Source organism: Pholcus phalangioides, unplaced genomic scaffold (assembly GCF_987345545.1).
Source record: "Pholcus phalangioides strain wild (caught in Gottingen) unplaced genomic scaffold, Ppha-v1.0 ptg000024l_1, whole genome shotgun sequence".
Classification (NCBI taxonomy): domain Eukaryota; kingdom Metazoa; phylum Arthropoda; class Arachnida; order Araneae; family Pholcidae; genus Pholcus; species Pholcus phalangioides.
The window spans coordinates 23711810-23733274 of NW_028301616.1; the positions used below are offsets into that span (position 1 = coordinate 23711810).

The window sequence follows — 21465 nt, forward strand, 5'->3', positions numbered from 1 at the left end:
TTGGCTGTCTTTTGTATTATAGGCACAAGCCTCTCTTGCCGCTCGAACACAAAACACGGGGAGGACGCCTGAAATTCGTATTTGCGGGGGGGCCCCATGCTGTTGAGACGGCCCTATTTGTTTACGCAATTTTTCGAGGGGGAAGAAGCTCGACACTAGCGTCGTTTTATTTAGCTTGCAAGGCCTTTTTTGTTCTTTTTTATTGCTGGGGTGCCCCAAGAAATTGATGTTTTCACAGCTGTCAATCTACAGGTGGTTTATTATTTTTTTTTTTATGGCGACATCTATCGTACTGTAAAGCACTGCTGATCTCAATCATCGATATAAAATTAATTAGTTAAAAACTAAAATTTCAAATGATTTTGAGGGGAATCTTTTATGAGATATGAGTGTTTTAAGATTATTTTATTCCTTTATCGGTTCAAATTAAACTTCAGTAATTATTTCATTGAAAATTAAATATCGGTAATCTTTAAAAAAAAATCGATATCAACATTACGATTACGTACGATATTCTCTATCGCATTCTCTGGAATCAACAACGTGGATCGCACCGATAGCACCGTGCAGGGTTGGAAACATTTGAGTAAACTTTTAGATTATTATTATTAAAATTTTAGTTAATGAATGTGTTGTTTACAAATCATAGAGCGTCATTAATTTGTTTACTTTATTCTAATTAATAAACAAACAATTAGTTTCTCGATGTATGATGCAACATTTTGACACTATGACAGGTATAGGTGTCTGTCCTAGATAACATTAAATAACGCGATCGGGTCTTTTTTCTTTGGATTAGAATACCAGGGCCCCCCCCCCCTCCATGTCTCTCATCCTGCTGCAAGGTGCCCACCATTCTGGGATCTCGGGGGACCCTGTCGGTCAGAATTTTTTACGGGCCCCTCCCATAGTGAATTTATTGTGTGAAAAACAGAAAAATGTGATAAGAATAATCCGGACCCCCCCCCCCCTGCTGGAGTCCTATCAGCCCCACCCATGGTCCCCCCACATCCTGAAGCCGGGTTCCTACACTGATTTGCGTCGATCTTTAGTGAGAATTATGCGTGACTGCACATCCTTGAGTTAAGCCCAGGACTCTACAGGGTGTTTGAAAAGAATCATCCGATTAAAAAAAAAATCATAACTATTCAGCTTTTAATCCATTTTGATCAAATAGTGTATAGGTAGAAAAAGGGAAATATCGAGTTTGATGCAGTTGCCGACAGGTAATGCTATTCCTCAGTCCACCATTTCAGTGTTTGTCAAGATGGTGACAGCACAACAGAAATCATTTTGTGTTCTAAGCTTCGTGAAGTGTGAGTCTGTAGCAACGGTTCATCGTGTATTTCATAGACAATACCCTAGTGTTGAACTTCTTACGCTCAAAAAAAGAACATTAGACAGTGGTATGAATGATTCCGAGACGCGGGTTGTCTGTGTAAAGGGAAATCCCCTGACCGTCCCTTCATGTCAGATGAAAATGTGGAGCGCATCCGACAGAATTTCGCACGTGTACTATACAGAAATCCACTCGCAGTAGATACAAACATACTTCCAAAAGTTTGGGACGAATTTGACTACCGTATAGACATTTGCAGTGCATCCCAAGGTGGACATATTGAGCACCTTTAATTTCGTTTGTAAAAAACTTTGATTAGCCACGTCATATAAAATTAATCTTGTGTCTATTTTCACAATATTTTCGTAATATTTGCATTTCGAATCAGGTGATTATTTTTAAAATACCCTGTATTTTGATTGCAGGGTTCCAGGAGAAGCAGACATTGGAGGCTTTTGAGTAGGGACTTAAATTTGAGAGCTTCTGTTAATTAGTAGGACCTCTGGGAAATGCCCTATTTTCCCATGTATAAACCAGGCCTGAGGCTAGGCTCATTGGTCAGGGTTTTTCTTGGCCCTCAGGAGGCTTCGACATGATCTCAATGCCATAATCTCTCGTGTCCCCCTCCTCAATATTTTATAGTGCCTATATTGAATGGTTAAAACTGAAAGCCATCAATAAAGCCTGCGTCCTATATAGTTTGAAAGAAAAGAATGTTTTTTGTTTAAAAAAAAACAAGGCATTGTTGGTCCCCTCCAGGGGGTGGGGGCACCCACAGCGACTAAATTTATTTGGACTATTTGATGATGGGATTCTCTCAAGTGTAAAACTCCGTTTGCAGACACAGGTGCACGTCCAAGACGCTGTGATGGGAGGGGAGAATTGTGCGAGTAAGTGTGATTGTCCCATGTTTTATGAGACAGACAAATTTTCCCATATTATTCGGCTCTTAGGAGTGATGCTTGTTCCCACCCTGCCTGGATCCACTCCTGAGTGAAGGCAGACATCTTCAACTAAGAATTAAGTGGAGGCAAGCATCTTCAGCTATTGATGAGTCTGCAGCTGTGAATGAAGCCTAGCAAACACGTTCAGCTACAAATGAAGCAGGGATAGGGTAGAAATCTTAAGCTTCAAATGGAGCAACAGCGGATATTTTCAGCTAAGAATAGAGCAAAGACAAGCATTTTCTGTTGTGAATTGAGTGGAGGTGGATAAAACTGAGGTAGAAATCTCCAGCTTTAAATGAAGCAAAAGCAGACATCTTCAGCTGCAAATAGAGCAGAGACAGGCAGATTCAGACCAATGTGTCTGAGAAGCCAATTATGGTGTAGGTGCCATAAGTCGATATTTTTTCAATGATAGACAAGTCTTTACAATTTTTTGAATATACATAAACTAACATTAAAATTAAATTTTAACCTGAAAGCAGCATATTTTTTTTTAAAACAAACAATTTTCTCTCAAAAAAAACCCAGCCCGAGGGAGAAAATGAGTATCTACCTGGGGAGCAAATTTGACAACCCTACTAGGTGCATCATCGGGCAGACAAATTTTCACCTATATTATTCAGCTGTTGGGAGGGGTGATTGTCCTCCCTCTGGATCCTACCTGTTTACACAAGTTGAGGGATTTAGTAGTTAATTTTATATTGAGTACAGCAGAACCTCATTCACACTGAGTAATAGCGGGACTGAATAAAGGTTGTCCATTATAATAAAGGTCTGGTTTATTACAAGTAATTCTTATGGGGAGGGGTGTAATTCTACACTCGGTGTGCATCAATGGAAGTGCAGTAGTAAGCTATTAAAAAGGTTTATTACACATTGAATAAAAAACACTCTTCAACATAAGTCGATTGAAAAAGATTTCCATGTTCTCAGTGAAACCTTGCTGCAACGGTACTCAGTGTAACAGTAAATCCCTCTACAGCGATAATCTTTTCTGTTTTGTATGAAAAAAGTCTATACTTTAATGTTAAACTACTGCCTCGCAATATAATGATAATCTGGCTACAACAATATTTTTTCACCTTTGTAGCCATAAATTTCCATTCAGTAGTATAAATTTTTTAAGTTATTTTTCGTAATTTTTTTTTGTCCATGCTAATTTACTTAGCATCTAAAGATGCTAATTTAGCATCTTCAAATAACAACGTCATATCTTCATTAAACTTTTGGTGCTTCTAAGACTTGCTCTTTAATAGCCATAATTTTGTCGTCTAATGATTTTAATTTTCCCCAGCAGAGTCACTTTTTCAATCCTGGGTAAATTTTTTTCATCTTTTTTTCTCATATTGTTGCATTCATATGATAATAACGATAAACTGTTTGAACATTTGAAGAAAATAAATTCCAGCAGAGACAATGTTGTTGTAATCAGGAAGGATCAGGAACTTCTCCTCATGTTGGCAGGATAATAGCAGAGTTGCCAGATCCTTAAAAAAATTTACAGCCAAAATCGTCCGCAAAAGTAGCCCAAAATATTTGAACTTGTGCTGCCATCTAGGCAGGAAAGCGTGAACTATAGTTCCACAGTAATCTAGCCTACAAAAAAGAGTGGTTTATATATATATATATATATATATTTATTTTTTTTTTTTATCAGGAGTGTAGTGGGCTCTGGGCTGACTTTTTCTTAAGGTTCCCCCTCTTTAAAAATGTCATTATTATGAAAAATAACTACGTTTTTGTGGGGGCCAGTCCCCCTTCCATTCAGGAGAAAATTAAGACTTTTTTTACTGAATAAATTGGGAAAAGTTATGAAAGTCTGAGCTACCTAATCAATATTCTCTCCTGGGCGTTTTTTTTTTAACGCAAGGACCAACCCGGTCACAGCCAAAAGTGCATAGACAGCCTTTTGGTAATGAAATTTGAGACAATGAATTCAAAGAGTAAGTATGTCAATTATTAGGCAGGCACCTTCAGGCTAGGTGGGGACCCATGATCCTCACTCTGGGTCGTCTAAAGAGCACTATGGGCCCTGGGAAAAGTGATTTTTCTTAGACCCCCCTCATTTGTCTATAAATTTGTGGTTTTCAATGTGCATCCTTGCAACTGAAAATTACCAATTTCATTTTTATGAGCCCATATGCATTAAGGTGGCTTTGTCCTCTCTGTTGTGGAAGTCCTTCTAGATATATATATATATTCCCCCCCCCCCCCCCCCCCGCTCAAATGCTTCACATCTGTTTCTTTCATAGCCGCAATATGAGATCTTTGCTTTGGTGAGTTCCTGGCAAGATTTTTTATGAGCCCATGCATAGTGGCGTTATAAAGTGGGAAAAAGAAATATATAATAATAAATTGTTCCCGGCTGGAACTATCTTTAGGAAGTATAGTTGTAGCTTTGTCAGCACCACCCTTGTGGGGAACCATGGTTTCTTTCACAAGTCTCCCCGTTGTCAAGAAGAAAACACCAAGTAGGTGAGAAGTGAAGTGAATGAAAAGAAAATTTTTTTTGCTCTCAAGCAACAAAAACAAGGAAAACAGAAATTTGCCATCCCAAAATATTTTGACAAAAGCTACCCAAAAAACCTCCACCTGCCAAAGCCAAAACTTTTCCGCCAAACCTTTTTCAAAACTGCTAATCTGGCAACTCTGGATAGCAGTACAAATAAATTTGCATGTGCTGCCATCTATGATACAAAATGCAAGATATCTCACCACACTTATGTACATTAAAACAAATTTCTGAGTACTTGATAACTTAACATTCAGTTTCCTTCTGAATTACTTAATTTGTGTAAAAAAAGCCTTTAAGGATTTAGATTTCAAAATTGCAGTCTTTGACAAGCTCCGTAGAAGAAATAGGTCGCTATATCAGATATCATTGAAGAAAAACTTGAGGTCGATTCCTAGTATGCACAGGCAACACACGTACCTTTTTTTTGTTGTCAAGTTTTCAACAATGCCAAAACTGCAATATGTTGTCAACATCATCCTCCCTAGTGCTAAACGTAGATGGTGCTGCTGCATGCAATTTCACATACTATTTTATTTTTAAGTTTCATCATAAATTAACTATAATATCCATTAATAACTCATTAATGCTTTAATGTGCATAAAAGTTATCATAGTGCAATAAAACATAAATTGTTAGATACATAATAAAAAAATGCAAAGTGCTTATTGCTGACAATTATTCTCAATTTAATCTTGAATCGAAATTCTCAAACTGAGATATTTCCATCACTAGTTTAGCAGCGAAAATGTTAATTTTCTTTTTCCATTGCAGCCAATGTTCCCTATCATTTTTATTTTGTGAGCACTGACCGGTTTCTTCTGTTCAAGGGATGGCAGTATGCTATGTTCACTTGGGGTGTATTTTGTGGTTTTGCATGCACAACTACGCTCACATTTGCTGAGAGAGGGAACAGTGATTGTGCAGCTTCCTTTTGTTTTGTCTTTGAAAGTTAGTTAATTGTGAATATAATATTCTACGATATTTCTTATTTATTCACAGGTATCTATCATGGATTGTCAATTAACATCCAAGCAAATCCGTCAAAAGTTCATCAATTTCTTTAAAGAGAAGTATGAGCACGAGTATGTACATTCATCATGTGTCATACCTCACGAGGATCCGACTCTGTTATTTACCAATGCTGGTATGAACCAGGTTTGTAAACTACCTCAATATTTTTGTCGTTATCGTACACATATTTCTTGGCCTATCCACTCTGGAAATCTTACTGATGTGGCTCCTATGTTAATTTTTGTTTTGAAAACAGTGTATTTAGAAATATACTGTGAAAGTTATATGATATAATGTTCAAATATGAACTAGTTAAATATTATTTCAACTGTCCAGGATCAATTCTAAACATTAGCAAGCATTTTCAAACAAATATTTATATGTAAAATATGAGAAAATAGTGATTACATGAAAGTTAAATTTCATCTTAGAAAGGTGCTGCAACATTTAAATTAAACATTTTTTCCCCTCAGCTGTGCCGTTTATGCCCATGGGCTGGATGGGCCAAAAAAAATTATATTTTTGCAGCTTGATCTTTTTCCCGATTGAGTATGAATTTATAGACTATTTCTTTATCTTGACTGATATTAAGCATTTCCATTTTTATTGCAGTTCAAACCAAATTTTCTTGGCACTGCTGATCGTAACAGCGATGCTGCGAAGTGGAAGCGTGTTGTTAATACTCAGAAGTGCATTCGCGCAGGAGGAAAGCATAATGACTTGGACGATGTTGGCAAAGATGTCTACCATCATACCTTTTTCGAAATGCTCGGAAATTGGTCCTTTGGTGATTTTTTCAAGGTAGTTTACATTATTGCATGTACAGTCCAATACAACAAATTTTAATTCATCTAGTTCCTCAATTTAACGAATGTTTTTTTTCTGAAATTAGCCCACCCATCAACAAACCATAGTTTTCTCCCACCTATTTAACAAATAAAAATCCTTGATATACCAATTTTTTTATAATCAATTTTTTTTATATATATATTTTTTTCTTTTTTTTGCATTTCTCATCACACAAAACCATAATCTAGAGATTTGACCCAGGAGTTGGCCCTCAGCCCATCTTTAGAGACAAAAAAAGGGGGAGCAGGAATTTGCTTCTTTTTTTAATAAAACGAGGCAATAAAGACATTCAGAGTGTGCGTGGGAAGATTTCGATGGCCAATCAGTGTACAGGAATACCATAAAACGTTTTGCTGTCTACATGTTTAGATTTCAATAAAGAAATAAAGTTAATTGAAGTTTGTGTGCTCTGGCTTGTGGCTTGACCAGGGTTGTCAGATTTGTGCTGCCCGGGTAGATACTCATCTCTCCCACCCCCTCACGGCTGGGTTTTTTTGGGCAAAATAGGTTTCTTTCAAATAAAAATTGAGTTTCAGGTTCATTTAATCAAAAAAAAAAAATAGCAACATATCGTGTTGCTTAAAAAATATATATGCGCTCAAGTGAAGGACTCAAATTAAATTTTTGAATGCAAAAATGAAATAGTAAAACATTTGCTTATGTGGTTTGTATACAGTATACAAGGCCACCAATTATCATGACTATATTTTTCAGATCACTAATTTTGAGGTAGTCTAAATTTGAATACATTATTTAGAAGTGAGAAAAAAATATATAATTAGCAGCTGATTAGTTTTTTGCAGCTGTCATTAAAGATAAGACTCTCTTGGGCTAAGAAGCTATCGCGAGTTCGAAATATCATTATCTCTTGATGATGCCAACTGCTTGTATTGGAGAAATGTGAAGTTGATACCCAAACTCAGGATGTCCCTTAGGTTCAAGAGAATCTTATTGATTATAATGAGCCTTAATTTTTATAAATAATATGTGATGATTTAAAAGAGTGAATCCACAGGAATTATGAATAATATATGATACAGATAGAAATAATTTGTACATGGTAGTTAAATTTATCTCATCAAACACTTCTGGATATCATATTTCATCTATTAATCCTAGAATACTTTTTTTTTCTTGTTGTGGGGAAAAGAAAGCAATAATATAGGAACAGTGAAGCTCTCAAATATAAGGTAGTATAATTAGCTTATATAGCTCTCAAATATATATAAGCTCTGTAACAAACTTCAAAGAACAAAAAAAAATTGGGTCATGGTAGCTGATCTTATGAGTGATCGTCCAATAACGTTGGACCAAAAAAAATCATTTGTTACAAGCCGTGTTGGGGGTTTGACTGTATAAACATGATTAGGCTAATGCTTTGATGAGCAACATACTTTAACTAGTCGGAATGGAATGAATACATTTTTGTTGTTTTTTATTTCAGCGAGAAATTTGTCATTGGTCATGGGAACTTCTGACTAAAGAGTTCAAACTACCTGCCGAACGCATGTATGTAACATACTTTGGAGGAAATCCTGAATCTGGTTTAGAGCCAGATTTAGAATGCAAAGAAATGTGGAAAGAAGTTGGGTACGTGTGCGTTTTATAATATTGCATCACTATTAGTGTAGAGAAAGATGTCCTCTCCCACTTGTTAATATAATATATACTGAAAACTGGCTGTATAAAGAGATATTGATGGATTTTTTATTAGTAAAGAAAAATTTATCTCTGCTCTCACAGGGGCTCAAACCCTGGTCTCTTGTGTGCTTGATGAGTGCGCTTACGTCTTAGCTATGAAAGCAGATGGAATATTCCCTCCCTGAAGTATATATATATACACAGAATGGCTCAGTGCAATGAATGGCGACAACATTCCGCTAATAACTCGCAGATGGCATCAAGGTCACCAAATGTCTGTATGGACATGTATTTTTAGAAAAAAAAAGTGTCCTCTCCTAACTTGTCATCTGCAAACTATTAGCAGATTGTTGCCACCGTCTGTCACGCAAAGCCATTCTGCTATATATATGCTCCAAGGAGGAAATATTCAATCTGTTTTCATGGCTTAGACGTAGAACACTCATCCGGATATGAGAGACCGGGGTTTGACTTCCCATGAAGGCAAAGATGAATTTTACTGGAACAAACATTAACTCTTCATACAACCAGTTTTTCGTATACATTGTACTATTATTAGTTTCACTAAAATAGTAAACTTTCTTTTTTTTCTTATGCTTGAGCTGAAAAATTAAATGGTCTATAAAAACCACACTTTTTATGTGGTGAATTTTTTGTAATTATATAAAAAAGTATGCATTGCTTTAAAGAATTGTTTCCTCCCCCTCCCCCACTAATTTAGATTCAATGCATATACAAATACAACGCCACAACAGGCAAATTGCCCAACGAGGTGGCTGACTTAAGAACATCATGGATCCCCGAGCCCCTACCTACTACTGCTACACCACACATGCACCCCCCCCCCCCCCGCGGAACCCCCCAACGAATTGGTACATGCGGGAATGTGCGTGTACGTGTAGTGCAACCTGACGTAAAGTTTGTTTCTGTGTAATGCTTGTTATGTGTAGTGCTGTCATCTGCCCCCAGTTTTACTAACTATGAGTGAAGTGTTATGGTTGAATGATTTACCGTTGTAGGACTGTTGCTCTCTGTGGCGAGACTTTTTAACGGGGAGATCGGCTCGCATTTGCGCCTTGAAGTTGGGAACCACAGAAAACCAACTTCAGCCGACCACCACTGTGGGGTTCGAACCCGGATTCTCGCATCACGAGTCCGGCACTATAACCACTCGACCACCACAGCGGCCATATATCAACTATTTCTTAATCTAAAAATTTTGCATAGTATTCATTCATGCACATTAAATAATTATATTTTGAAAGAGGAATAAGGCATAGTTAATTGTTGAATAAAAGTTAATAATTAGTTGTATTTTTTTCAGGGCTTGGCAAAAAAAAATTAGTGCCAAGCATGGGTTTTCCCACGTAAAACAATCTTTAATGATATGTTGTTTTTTTTTCCAACTTTTTTGAAGCTTACTCATACAGAGCATTTTAGTCACCAATCCCGACTTCTTATTCACCATGGCTACCTGGTGCCTGGGATTTAGATTTGAATAGTACTATAGTAAAACTTTGAATTTCATTTTTAATGCCTTCAAAAATTTCAGCAGCTCCCAAAAATATAACACTGACAGGGAATCAACTCTTGTAAAAAAAAGGTTTGTGCGTATATAGTTGTTTCGTACTGAAAAGACTCTAAAAGAAGTGCCTACTTTTTAAAATATCAAAAAAAATGTGAAAAGAAATTAGTGTGATGTGGGGGGGGGGGAGGGGGTTTGATCATGTATATTCTAATATACACAAGACCATAGAGCTTTAATAGGGGGTAAAGCAGGCATTTCCAGACCCTATATCAAACTGCAGGACAATATTAACCATATAATATCATCGTGCAATATGTATGTGCATTTGCAGTCAAATTTTTTGGCGTTGAATTGTAAAATACCACTGTATTTTTCACACAATGTAATGTATGCCCAGGTAAATTTTTGATTTCTTGAGGGGGAAAATATGTATTTGGTTAGAATAAATGAAGTATATAAACAAACTTTGCTCTGATACAGACCATATGGAAGATTTTTTGTCTTTTTCAGATTCCCAAAGACCTAAATTTTCAGTGCCCATAATTTTTCCACATTAAATGGAGTTTTATGTATACAATTTTTTTTTTCATCCACGAGTATATTATAGTTATGATTTATGTAGTAAAGCAATTCACTTTTTAATTGCTAGAAATATGTTATTTCAGTTTACCTGAAGAAAGAATCCTCCCATTTGGAATGAAGGATAATTTCTGGGAAATGGGAGAAACTGGTCCATGTGGTCCTTGCTCTGAAATACATTTTGATCGAATAGGAGGAAGAGATGCGAAAGATTTGGTGAATGCTGATATACCAGATGTTTTAGAAATTTGGAATCTTGTGTTTATACAGTTCAATAGGTAGTATGCATTATATTATTATTATTAATTCTGTGGAAGTGAACTATTTAATTGCCTATTTTGATTTGTGTTTTTACTATTGCTCTATGACCTTGATGTTACATTTCTTTGTCATTGACAGGGAGTCTGATGGATCCTTGAAGCCTTTGCCTAAGAAACATGTTGATACAGGAATGGGCTTGGAGCGTTTGGTATCTGTCATACAAGGCAAAAGTTCCAATTATGACACAGACATATTTGTTCCTCTTTTTGAAGCTATCCAAGAGGTGATCTAAGCTTATTGCATAAAAAATGAAGTCCAATTTTTTTTATACATCTATATTTTTCAATGATATGTGGTTGAAAACTTTAAAAAAACAAACATTGTACTTTTACCAGTCTACCGGTGCTGTTCCTTATGGTGGCAAAGTTGGAAAAGATGATGATGATGGCATTGATATGGCTTACAGAGTACTTGCTGATCATGCTCGTACTTTGACCGTTGCTCTTGCTGATGGAGGGAGACCAGACAATACTGGTCGTGGGTATGATCGATTTTGATGTTCATGCATATTCAATTTTTTTCATCTTCTGATATTTTATGAGTGCCCAAAATCATTTCTTTTGAATCAGAGGGTACCTCTTCAACACATATTTTGTATAATGCAGCACAATATACAGCACAATATACATAGCATGCTCATTGCATTTTTCGATTTCTTAATTTAATCTAATGTAGTCCTTCTTCCACTCCCCTATAATGCACCCTGATCAAAATTAGATGACCAAATCATTAATGATCATTAAATTAACTCTAAACTTAAAATAACTGCTAATTAACTTTGAATTAACTGCCAGTTAATGTGTCTTGAAAAGAAAATGTTATCTTCCTGTGTTAATCATAAACTAATGCTTCATGATTAGACTTTGCCATCATTAATTTTGAAGAGTATGATGGAAATCCCATTTCTTTATGGATATTCAGTAATAACCTCTTTAACCCTTACAGCAGCACAATCCCAAAATATCTCGTCAATTTTAATCTGCTTTATTTGTCACCAAAAAATGCCTCGGGTTCTTAACATGCTTTTATTTCCAATGCTGCAGTCATAATACGGATCAGGAAACTTTTAAAACCCCTTTAAAGGGTTAAGCTGTCCATGTGGTAAAATTTGAGACATTTTTTACATCTGGGTAAACAAAATTAGGTAATAGAAAAATTGTTTCTAGGTTTTAACTATAACGAAAACTTATCAATAGAGGGAAACATTCCTCTGCATTGAAGATGTATTACACTTAAAACGAAAATTATGATTTTGGTAATAGTACTAGGTATATAGGTCCAATTAATGTGATTTTGTTTCAACCAAGTCAAGAAATAATGTTTTAATTCAAAGTTTAATTGTATGCTGATCATGAGTCTGTGATTATAAAAAAATTTATTGCTGTTCACATTCCGAACAGGATGAAGAAAATTCAGTTTTTTATGAGATTCATGTGAAAACATATCAATGAATGAAATAACTATTATATATGCTAAAACTATCTGTTACCTGTCTGTTACCCTGCTTTTTAAGGGTACACTAGTATCGATTGGTAAGGGACAATTCTAGGTTATGGTGCCACAGGGGATTTTTCTCTAATATGGTTACTAAGTGTTTTTAATTCTTAAGTTACTTAGTTCTTTATAGCTTACCCCCCGGACAGTAGTAAATTCTAACACAATTGACACGTTTAAAAAGAAATACAATAAACACGTTGGGATAAATCGAGAAGCTATTCATACTTGGAATAAGACAACCATATGGGCATTGTTCTTTATGGGCATTGTATATATACTATTTTATCATGTATATATATGGTTTGTAATTGTGCATTTTTAATTGGGTTTTTAATTTTTAAATATATGACATTAATTTAATTGATAAATATATGACATTAGTTTAATTTTGAAATATATCACATACATACTTGTTATGGGCATCTTTTTCTCAGCCACCTCATTGGGCAGTTTGCTTCCTGTGGCTTTGTATTTGTATTCATTCACATGGATTTCATAATCTGAATATTCCCCCTTATAACCCCTTTAGGTGTTGAATTTTCAAAACCTCTTAGCGTGTCTCTACATTATAAAATAAAACTACTGACCGAATTTCATATTGATAGCTTTAGCGGTTTCATCTCGACAATGATTTCCCCATATAACTTTGAACCCTTCCCCCCCCCCTATGACCCTTTTAGGGGTTTCATTTTGAAAAATCCCTTCTCAGTGAGTCTCTACATTAAATAAAAATTACTGACCAAATTCCATATTTATAGCTTCAGAGTGAGCTTGGCTCAGCAATGATGAATGAATCAGTCAGTCAGGACATATTATTTTATATACAGGGTGTCCTGTTAGCGCTTATGCATCCTCTATCTCATCAACCGTTTGTCATAGAGGTATGATTTCAATTTAAATGCTCTAAATGTATTCAGAAATCACTGTGTACCAGTTTTGAGAGTGAAAACACAGTCTTGCAAAGTAAAAAAAATCTAAATTTTGATACTGTCTCCCTGTTCTCTGACTTTCAATTAAAAAGTTGTTGCCTGTTTCTTGAGCCCAACATAAAAATTCTATGTTCTTAAATGGAATATTTGCTGAGATATTCAAATTCAAATATCGGGGAGAAATTGGGAAAGAATAACACAATAGGAAGAAGGAAGCATTGTCTGTTAGTTTTTGCTGTTCTTTTCCACTTTTTCTCTGATTTTAAAATCAAATATGTCAGTGAATATTGCAGCTAAAAACATGAAATTTTTTTGTTGGGCTCAGAAAAGATGGCAACAACTTACTAATGGGAAGTTAGAGACAGGGAGACACACCAAATGAAATTGGATTTTTTTATTTTGTGACACGCACACTGTATTTCCCTTTTCAGAACTATAGTCCGTTTCAGGTTAACTTTGCAGTGAAGAGGAAGCTACGAGGGAGCCTCATCACTCGTTGCTATGGCAACAAAAGCCTCTTAACCAATGTATCGATGCGCTGCCTCTATAAGGTATGGACGATTTCTAGGATACCGCGAAAATGTCGTTGTGGTTGCTATAGATTTTTGGATAATGGTAACCAATATTTTTTCTCATTTAAAAATTTCAAACGAGGAAACATCGGTTCAAAACGATATTTTTCCTTTTTTTTTCACAAAATCATTAAAAAAATTGAAATATTCTGTATAAATGATCATCATAAAACTCCGATTTATGGGAACTTTATTTTGCGGCGAAGGAGTACACTCTCTACCTTTCTCTCCACTGCAAAGTTAACCTGAAACAAACTATAGTACAGGTTAATTTTTGAACACATTTTGAGCATTTTTAAAATTAGAATTATACCTTTACAACAAATGTTTCATGAGATAAAGGCTGTATTAGCACTTACAGGACACCCTGTATATGGATGTGTTTTGTTCATATAATAAGGTTCCTCAATGTACTCGTTTTATATTTCAATACTTAATATGCAGTTAATTTTTCTATGCCAAGGAAGTTTTCTCTCTCTCTCTCTCATTAAGGACATATTGAGTCAATGATTATAAAAGCAAAATTTTTTCTGCTGTTCACATTCTGAGAACCTTGAAGATTATATTTGCGTATGAGACTCTGCTAAAACAGCTTCCATTGCAGCGATTGCTGTTTCTTTTTTTTTTCCAAGGTTTCAACCATGAAACCATACATACACTGTTTCTTCACGATACTTTTTATGTTCAATGTTTCCACCAAACTTTGTTTTGTTGCACATCGTGGAAATATTCTAGGTCATGAAATATTTCAAAATTGTCAAACTATTGATGTATACAGAAAACAACTTCAGAATAATTGATCGATAACTTTCAATGTCATTCCCATCTAAAATGACAGGTCTCTGCCAACATAATTAGTGAATAGGATTTATTTGTTATTGAGTTACCCCAATTGTGAAGGTCAGCTCCTAAGGGTGATATCAGTGGCTCACTATATTGTCATACTACCCAAAAAAAAATATATAAGGGGTTCACCATTATAGTAGACCAAATCCATTAATCTTTATTATGGATAATAACACTTTAAAGTCTTTGATATACAATTAATTCTGTTTAAGTGATGTAAAGGAATTAAACATGGCAAAGTTCAGTCAAAACTATAATTTTTTAGTGCCCTGTTTTTATAAAAACTTTAAGGTGTTAGTTATCTATGATAAAGATAAATGGACTTGGTCTACTATGGTTGTGAACCCCTCATATATATATATATAGCAGGGCCAGACAAATCCCATGTCGTCATGGTGGCTAAAAAATGTGTATTTGTGCCTACAAACAGATGTTTCGCATGTTGCCAATAAAAAACATCAGTTTTATTAATCAGAAAAAAATATTTTTTGGTCATGAAAGCACTTCATTCCCCCCCCCCTCCCCCAAAGGTGTGAAATTCCATACATAATTCACAAAGCAAAAATTTCAATTATTTCCACACACATGCTGTCAATTTAATTTTTTTTTAAATCACCTATTTTTAAGGAGGAATAAGATTTAACTTTTTTTGTTTTTAATTTTAATGTTTTTACGGACATGGGCAATTTCAGAAAACTTACATTTTTTTCATGAATTTATATGTCTAAATCGAAAAATCAGGAGGGAAAATAAAAGGAAAAAAAAATTATAGAAATCAATCAAAATCTGAATTTGGTCAGTAGAAGGTTAATTCCAGAAATATATCTTTTTGTCTTGGTTTTTTTAGTTATGTTTTGAGACGAATTTTAAGAAGAGCAGTGAGATATTCTACAGAAAAACTTGGTGGAAAGCCCGGGATGTTTGCCAACTTAGTTCCTGTAGTGATAAGTATCCTGGTCAGTAAGTATAAAGCATTGTTTTTGTGAATTTAGAACTTGCACTCTGTCTGCCTTGTACAACAGAATTCCAATTTGATGATTTCCTTCATTTAATGAATTTTTTTTTTGAAGTGCCTGTGTATATATTTGGGTGTGTGTGTGTATTATTTCATCTCAATCTTGATACTGTCTTACAAAACTGCTGGTCTACCCCATTCATCAAGTTTAAGTTCTACTGTATGTAGAAACTATTATTTATTCATAAATCTAATTTAGTTTTGTGCAAATAGTGAAAAAATTATCCTTCTGTATATTATCAGACTACTTCTCCCAGTTATGTATAATTTGAAAAAATTGTTTTATTAAGTGCCTTTGTTTTGGGACACTTTTGAAATTTTAATCTCTTTTGGGATCAATTTTTCTAAGTTTTGTAGATGGAAACATGTCAACTTTTCTGTGCTTGTTTTTATGAACAGAAATTTTTATGGTCACAATATGACAATTAACAAGAAGAGTTAATGTGCTGCACATTTATTTTTATAATAATGAAAACTCAGTACAACAATACTCTGTGGACCAAGAAAAAATTTTGTTATAGAGTGATTATCGTTACATTGAGAGGCAGCACTTTAACATTAGATATAACCATTTCCAAACAAGATTGAAAAAAATGTTGTTGTTGTAGAGAAAGATATATCGTTATATCAGACATCCTTGTAGCGAGGTTTCACTGTGATAAAAAATAATAGCGTGTGATTTCACTGGTGTACTGGATGTATGCATAAATTTAAATTAAGGGATTTAATTTCTTTTGTTATAATTTAATCACAAAACTGCCATTGTGAAAATTATGCATTGTAAGTACGGTGATACCCCGACTTATGTCAGTAATTCATTCCAAGACTGTTGAGGTAGATTTTTCCACTGGTAATTCCTTTCTCTCCTCAGTTGGAGAGACAGGAAAAGGGAGGTAAATGTGGATTTTCTTTTTATTTGTGTTTTTGATGAGACTTCTCGAGGGAAAACATTTCTACTCTAAGAATGTTATTTCATAAAATTGGATCCAGACCCATCATGCTACATGATGCCAAGCCACTCAAAATAGATTTTTGACATGAAAATCATCTTGGCCACACCTCAAAAAGAGGTTTGAATGGCACAGTACAGTGTTATTGGTGTGGAACCAGCTTAAGCCTTCGAGTTCGGGGTTTGCTCGAAGTGTGTCTTATTGAAGGAAAAAAATAGGTAGACCTGCAAATGCAGGGAGTTGCTAATCAGGATATTACTGTACGTTGCATATTGTCAGGAATCACCAATGAATAAAGCAAATATATGGCAAATATAATTTGTATTTTCCACAAATTGTATTTTTCATATGTTTGCCTTATTTGTTGGTGATTTCTTAGTATTATTGGGCAAAGTTTATCTATCCGTTCATATTTTGTATTGTCATTGTAAACGTATTTCTTAGGGTCTGAATTTTAATCCAATTTTCTTAAGACCATTAAGCAAATTTTATGATCATTTGTTTACATCAACAGCATTTCCTCTTGAAGCTAGTTTGAAAATGATTTAATAGATTATTATAATTTAATTATTATAATTATTTAATTATTATAATTATTTGATTATTTAATTATTATAATTATTTAATTATTATAATTATTTAATTATAATTAACTAAAGTTACTTATAATTATTTATAAGTTAATTCAGTTTAACTTTTCTTATATGTTCTGAATTTTCATTCAACAAAATTATTTTCCCTACAGGGTGATATATTTCCAGAATTGCACAAGGATCCTCAAACGGTAGGTTTTGATCAAAGGTTTTTTGCAATATTTTGCCAAATGTGAAAAAAATATTCAGTATTTTTTCCTAGTCCTTGATTTTTCTTGTTCTTCTTAGATAATGGATATTATCAATGAAGAAGAAATGCAGTTTCTTAAGACACTTTCGAGGGGAAGGAAGCTTCTGGAGAGAGCTATTCAAAAACTAGATTCCAAATTTTTGCCTGGTATTGATATTTGATTCTAATTCTCCCCCCCCCCCTGAAACTATTGTTTGTCTACTTTAATTGGTTTCCACCAGAACATTGAGAAATAATAGTATTTATTTCCAAAACTCTTATTAAAATGCAAGTCTATTCATAAAGTAATTGTTCAGTGCATTAAATAAGCAATGTTTTTTTTTTACATTGTCCTCCTTTGCGGACACCGGCAGAACAGAAAAACATGTTTTGATAAGCAATAGAGTGAAATTCCTGTATAATGTTACTCAAGGGATGGGAGAAACATATCATTACGAAGAATTTATTGTTATTATATGGAATATATTTCATTGTGAAAAGTGCATTGGGCCCAGAGGTTAATATTGTTGTGATGGTGATTATCTTTATAGAGCATTTTCATTGTATATTCTTTTGACTGATTAGGTGACATTGCTTGGAGATTGTACGACACATATGGTTTTCCAGTTGATCTCACACAGCTGATGGCAGAGGAAAAGGAACTGACTGTTGACATGGTGGCCTATGAAGAAGCCAAAAAACAGGCCCAGGTGAGAAATTTTCTTGTCCTTTTAAGTTGATAATTGTCATACCTATAATTTTGCATAAACTCAGAGTAAATTTTGTATTGCCAAAGAATTTTGATGAATCGCCTTCATATATATCTTATTTTACATTGCTCCACTTTTTTCTTTTACATAAACTATGCTGTCATTAGAGTATTGTCTTAGTTTTATATGGGGAGCTCCAAAGCCAATCAGGATCAGTCAATAAACATTGAAAATAAGAAAAAGATCATTTAAAAAGATATTTTTATCTCATTTTTAATGTTTATTTTATTTGATATTTTATAAAGGATCTTTTTATTCTGCGGTCAGTGTAAGTGGTGCTATCTGCTGTTGCAATATAAATATAGCGACTTGAATGCTTTGGCAATTGAAAGTTTTAACAATGAAGAGGAACTTGCAAAATGAAAGTCATTTTCAGAAAATTGACTTACACTGATTGGCTTCTGGGCTCTCCATATGGCAAAGTTTATATATTATATCTAAGTTTCCATTGATCCAAGTATGTTTTGGTCCCGATCATTCAGCTTAATTATCTATTTATGATTTTACTTTTTTTTCTTTGCATTCATAATGCAATTTCTCGATTTGCTTTTCATACTTTTTCTTTTTAAAATGCAGCATCAAAAATTGTTTAATTGGATCAGAGGTTTTCCCAACTCATTAGGTTCTTTTCCTCCAGAAAAAAAAATATCTTGGTGCCCCTGTAAAGGGTTGTTTCATTTTTGGAAACTAAGTTATATTTAAAGGCTCTGGGGTAGGAAACAGTGATACTGTAGCATTTTCTGAAATACATTTAATTTGTGGGTAACAGTTGGAATTAAATATTTCAAATGTTACAGGAATACAAACGCTCATATACAGTTTTCATAAATTAACCATGTACATTATTGTAGAGTCTGTGATTATATGTCATTCAAATCACTGCTGTTCACATGCAGAGCTACACATTGCTGATAATAATGCTAATATGAGACTCATTAAAAAGTACTGTATGTGATGATTATCAAGATTGAATAAAAAAATGTAACATTATATATTGTGTTATTTATACTTTATTTTAGAAAAATCACTATTTTGATTACTGGTAAAAATTAAAGTGACTAATGAAAATATACATCTATGCTTGCTGTATGAATTTTGGTGTGGCATAGTGGGTCCCTTTTGATGCAGCAAGAAACATTAAAAACATATGCTATATTTTGAATGCTATATTTTAATATCAATATACTGTCAGACAGTTTGACAGAAAATTTTTGATCTGTAGCACTTTTCGGAAAATGGCAGACCCCAGGTCAAAGTAAAAGTCTGAGTAATTAGTAGAGTAATCTAAACTCGAGTTCTCAGGAGTTGGTCAGAGCAAGCATATATCATGGACTTCAAGCTGAAGCCCATGGTATACTATTACCATGGCTTTTAGTCGATATATCCTCAATAGTCCATCCTATTGATCGTAACTTGAATATCCTGTAACAAAAACTGTGCTAGAAACTTCTGCCACTTCCAGCATGTTCTTAAAACATTGCACTGACTGATAATGACCTCTTCTAATTCATGCATAATTTCCGGGCTATGAAGTTCTTCATGAGCTATGATGATATGGAGGGAGTACTCACTGAGAGAGAGAGATTTCTGTGCATTCTCACTTCATTATTGTACAAGAAATGTTTTGAAAAACTTTTCAAATGATGGGAGCATGTCGTCCCCAATGAAGACTATTTCAGTTTCCTAATATATAGGCCTATTAAGTTGTATTTTACTTGCTTTTCATTTTAGGGCTTTGCTTCCTTTTCATCCTTATTATAAGGGTTTTTTTAAAAATCTGAATGACAAAATCAGTGGGAAAAAATGGTTATGTATCATTTAACATGTGCAGGATATTTATGCGCACTTTCATTTCACAAATAGTAAAATTATGTCCATATTTACATATAAAATATGTCTATGTATTTACTACATAGTTATTATCTCAAGCGAAAGGAGATGGGCCAGGTGAAGAAATAAAGTTAGATGTCCACTCGATAGCAGAACTCCAGCAAAGAAATGTTCCACCTACCGATGATTTACCAAAATATTCCTATCAACCTGCAAATTCTGAAATCAATACTAAGTATGGTGAGCATTCTTTAGGTTTGATCATTCCAAATTCTTTGTGCATGCGCACACGGTCTCTTGGTTTTTTCCAAAAAATAGATTAGATGCTCTATTTTCTAGAACTGGAAAAGTTTGTGTTATGTTATCATAATCAGATTGTAAAAAAACTAGGAAAATCAATTCTTATTTTGTGCATATCATTTCAGAGTTTGACCCTTGTACTGGAAAAATACTTGCAATTCGCTGCAACAAGCAATTTGTCGATCAAGTTGAAAATGGCCAGCAATGTGGAATCATTCTTGATAGAACTAATTTTTATGCTGAAGCTGGTGGACAGATCTTTGATACTGGATTCATGGTCAAGGAAAATGATGAGGTGATTTCTCACACAAAATATGCACATATGAATGTATTGAATCACTCGAATGAGTTAAATATTGAAAAACTTAAATAGTTTGTGCATTTGATTCATTCAATATAGTTTAGATATTCATCATACCGTAATCAATATCTCATCCCCAAAATAGTTTATGAATTTCAAATTAAATACTAACGTTTTCTGAATACTGTACAGTAAGAGAGTGAAACACAATAAACCAGGAGCAGGGCTATAACTAGGCAGGTGCAACAGGTGCACCCACACAGGGTCCATTTGGAATAGGGGGCCCAGAAGAGGCCTAAATTCAAATTCTTGCACAGGGTACAGGAATTGCTAGCTACAGCCCTGAAAATGAGTGTGCAACCTCTGGCTCATGAAAGGTGTTCCAGTGGAAAAAGTATGAATACTCACAACACGTTAAGTGCTTAGCATGACCATATTTCTTTCACGAAAATATGGGAAATTAGGATCCATACTCTGGGCATTGCCAATTACCGCCAAAAAATTGTCAAAGGCAAGTAAAATTGCCAATTATTGCTAAAAAAAATTTCAAAGGCAAGTAAAGTTGTCAATGACAACCAAAACAAGTTGTTAAATGCAAATAAATTTGCCAATTACAGACAATGAAATGACAAAAGCAAAAATAAAGTTGCCAACTATTGCTGAAATTGCTGAAAAATCTCCAATGACGTGAAATATAGAACTACAAGTCAAAATGGGTGAAAATGTAATCCACCAAAAAGAAACTTAGATGTTTGACAAATATATAAATAAATATATTTATGTGATTATATAATCAATTATGACAGAGCCACAGTTATCATCAATTACATAATAAATCACGTGAAAGTTATCTTAGTTCTTGATTTAAAAAATTTGAGTGAACCTCATTGAAAGTAAGGTAAA

General features: G+C 34.2%; 1 protein-coding gene across 2 annotated transcripts in view; it reads left to right on the top strand.

Annotated features, from left to right (window-relative positions):
* The first annotated feature begins 516 nt into the window (after positions 1-516).
* The window catches only part of AlaRS (alanine--tRNA ligase, cytoplasmic), a 32582-nt gene continuing 11633 nt past the window's right edge, over positions 517-21465 (top strand). Inside the window, exons 1-13 of one of the 2 annotated variants that reach the window (XM_089250550.1) lie at positions 517-586; positions 5801-5956; positions 6425-6613; positions 8106-8251; positions 10496-10687; positions 10809-10953; positions 11066-11211; positions 15422-15530; positions 17285-17323; positions 17421-17529; positions 17947-18071; positions 20048-20201; positions 20387-20556. In XM_089250550.1, the coding sequence (XP_089106676.1) occupies positions 5810-5956; positions 6425-6613; positions 8106-8251; positions 10496-10687; positions 10809-10953; positions 11066-11211; positions 15422-15530; positions 17285-17323; positions 17421-17529; positions 17947-18071; positions 20048-20201; positions 20387-20556 (1671 nt within the window). In that variant the 5' untranslated portion in view covers positions 517-586; positions 5801-5809. The remainder of the gene's footprint in view (positions 587-5800; positions 5957-6424; positions 6614-8105; positions 8252-10495; positions 10688-10808; positions 10954-11065; positions 11212-15421; positions 15531-17284; positions 17324-17420; positions 17530-17946; positions 18072-20047; positions 20202-20386; positions 20557-21465) is intronic. The other variant, XM_089250551.1, reaches the window with a different exon arrangement.